The sequence below is a fragment of the Austrofundulus limnaeus genome, unplaced genomic scaffold (genome assembly GCF_001266775.1).
Source record: "Austrofundulus limnaeus strain Quisiro unplaced genomic scaffold, Austrofundulus_limnaeus-1.0 Scaffold2248, whole genome shotgun sequence".
NCBI lineage: Eukaryota > Metazoa > Chordata > Actinopteri > Cyprinodontiformes > Rivulidae > Austrofundulus > Austrofundulus limnaeus.
In genome coordinates this window covers 2,781-5,572 of record NW_013954650.1, presented here as the reverse complement: position 1 = coordinate 5,572, position 2,792 = coordinate 2,781, and the positions used below count along the sequence as shown (strand labels likewise).

The window sequence follows — 2,792 nt, the reverse complement described above, 5'->3', positions numbered from 1 at the left end:
ATGTTCGGCCCCTCAGCTGTTGGCCTGCAGTAACTGTGGCCCTTGGAGCAGTTTAGTTGAATAGCCCTGCTGTAAGATGTAACCTGACCAGTGAACAAATCAAGTGAACAGTAACTGATGTCAAATCCTGCAGCAGCATGAGCCACAGAATGTAAACAAACACAGTTCCAGTACTCATTTGTATGTTTACCAATGTCAGGTCATATTCATAGTTTGTTTTTGAGTAAATGGGTGCAGCTGTGGCAGAGTGGTTAGGGGAGTAGTCCTGAAACCGGAAGGTTGCRGGTTTGATACCCGGTCCAGTTGTCTCAGTTGTTGTGGCCTTGGGCAAGATACTTAACCTGCCTTGCCYACTGATGGTGGCGCCGGTGCATGGCAGTCAGTGTGCCACAGGACAGCTGTGGCTACAATGTAGCTTACCACCATCAGTGTGTGAATGAATTACTGTAGTGTAAAGCACTTTGGGGTCTGGAAGGACTTTAAAAGTGCTTTAATGTAAATTCATTTACCATTTAAATCTGTGTTTAAATGTTAGTTTTACATTTCACTGTTCAGGGTGGATTAAATGTTTTCCTTTTTTTTCCCAACTAGCAACTAATAGATTCCTGTTTTGTTATATTTTATAAATATGTCCTAGTTTAATAATGTGAGAAATCCACAGTTTTCGGTTTATTCAGTCAGTGTTTAACACAGCTGGCACAATAAGTTTTATAAAATATAATTCTGTACCTTTTTTATTAATGTAAAAAATGAGCCCTTAATGGCATAGAAAGACACTTCATTCAAGAGAAATGTCAGGTTTTTAGGAAAATGGCCGCTTATCAATTCATCTTTATTCGATCGATAAGATCAATCAACTTTAGATTAATCCATTAATCAATAACTTGCATCCCTAMATCAAATAAGATGGATTTCTGAAAAGTTGACTCAAACTCTTCTCTGTAGCTGAAAGGTTTTGTTAAAGCCTGAATGAAACGTCTCATTTTTGTCTCTTTAGATCTGCACAGAGGTCGTGGAGTGTCTTTGGAACGGCGTGTTCGGCGACTGCAAGGAACAGTATGAGTCGTACCGCGCCGAGTGCCACAAGCTTTACCCTTATACGTTAGCTTTCATGCCCCCCGGATACGAGGAGAACACCAAGATCGCAAACGGAGACGTTTCCACAGAGACGGAGGAGCTGGCCAACGAGATGTGAGTGCAACGGAACAACAGCTGACGAGAAAAGGAATTGGGCCGAGCACAGAGCCTTGTGGTACGCCTGGCAGCCTTTTTTTTTCTTTCCCCCTTTTTTTTTGTAGAGCCGGACATCAGAAGCCAACATGGGTGTTTTTTTGTCCTCTTGTCTCGGCTTAAAATGGGTCTGACCTGGCATGGCTTGGCTCTTCTCCCACGTGGATGAAAATTCAGGACTGTGTGTGTGTGTGTGTGTGTGTTGAGTGTGTGCGTAAGTATTTGTCAGTAAGGAGGGGAGGAGGAGGGGAAAGAGGAAGATGACAGAACAAACATTTTACTTTTTTAACAGAATCTAGTTGAAGAAAAACAGAAAACAGATGGGTGAAACTGAAGCACAGACACYGACTGCTGGTTTCAACTAAAGAGAACGACTCGAGTTTGACTCAGACGCGCAACAACAACATACTGCATTCCCTTATTTTAAAGTAAACTCAACTAAAGCYGAAACAGGACACGGCTGTCACTGTGGGGTTTGGGTTTGAGCGGATCTGATCTGTAGGAGGCTGAAGCGGGACGAGATTCTGAGGACATCCAGGTGTATCTGCTGTAAAACTTCACGCAGGTTTCTGTGGCCGCTGAGCGAAGAACCTGATCCCAGRGGGGGGCAGAGAATGACCCCACCCCAGCCCTCCCCCATGTGAACAGTTCTTCATCAGAATGTGCTTCCCTCACGGTTCCAGGTCCAACTTTGGGAATCCCGTCTGTTCTCATGGAGCACCTTGTAGCACAGAATAAAAACTGTAAAGATTGTGTGTTGTGCTACGTTTCCAAAACACTGCTACTCCTTTCTCCCCCTTTTTTTTTTTATTTTTATTTTTTTAATTCTAACAGATGGAAAAACCGAAGCAATACCAGTCACCTCCCTATCCACCGAGGATCAGTTTAATTGTTATAATCATTTTTCAATTCGGTTCCTTGGCTCCACTCAATCTCCAGTCAGAGACGCGTGTAGTTATTAGTTAAAAATGGTTTTATCTGCATGTACAAGCACTCTGTCAGGATAAAAATGAGACTAACCAGAGGGATCTGTCAGGCAGTGGCTCCTGTAAAGGTTAGAAATCAGCATCAGTTTGCTTTCTTCAGGTGGTGTGAAAACGTTGCAGGACATGAAACATCAGTTTTTTACTTCTTCTGTTCCACTCGTTTTCAGTTCTTTTTCTTCCCCTTTTTCCTCTGATTTGGGTTCTGATGTGAAAGAGGAAATCTGAGATGGTGATGTATGATATCTCTAGATTTTTGTATTAAAATTAAAAGGAAAAACTGTTGAATTTTTGTTTGTTTTTAGTATCTTCCTGCTGTCAAATTGTTTTAAAGTGAAGGTAGTCTCGACTCTTCTGGTTCCATACTTTAAAATAAATCAAATATTTAAGTTCTTTAAATGCATTCAACTCTAAACTGGTTGTTCCAAAACTTTTATAACAACTTTGTAAATTAATTTTAAAGTTCATTTGATTTCTGTAAATTTTCTTAAAACACTAAACTTCATATTTAATGAGCCCAARTTTGAACTTTATTTTTTATTCAGAATTAGTTGAACTAAAGTGTAGAAAATAAATAAG

At 40.6% G+C, this 2,792-nt stretch overlaps 1 protein-coding gene across 1 annotated transcript in view; it reads left to right on the top strand.

Moving 5' to 3' along the window:
- naa15b (N-alpha-acetyltransferase 15, NatA auxiliary subunit b) overlaps positions 1–2,792 on the top strand; it is a gene marked incomplete in the record, with an annotated part of 18,877 nt that overhangs the window by 14,505 nt on the left and 1,580 nt on the right. Inside the window, 1 exon segment of the mRNA XM_014034710.1 lies at positions 998–1,431. Coding sequence (XP_013890164.1) covers positions 998–1,195 — 198 coding nt within the window.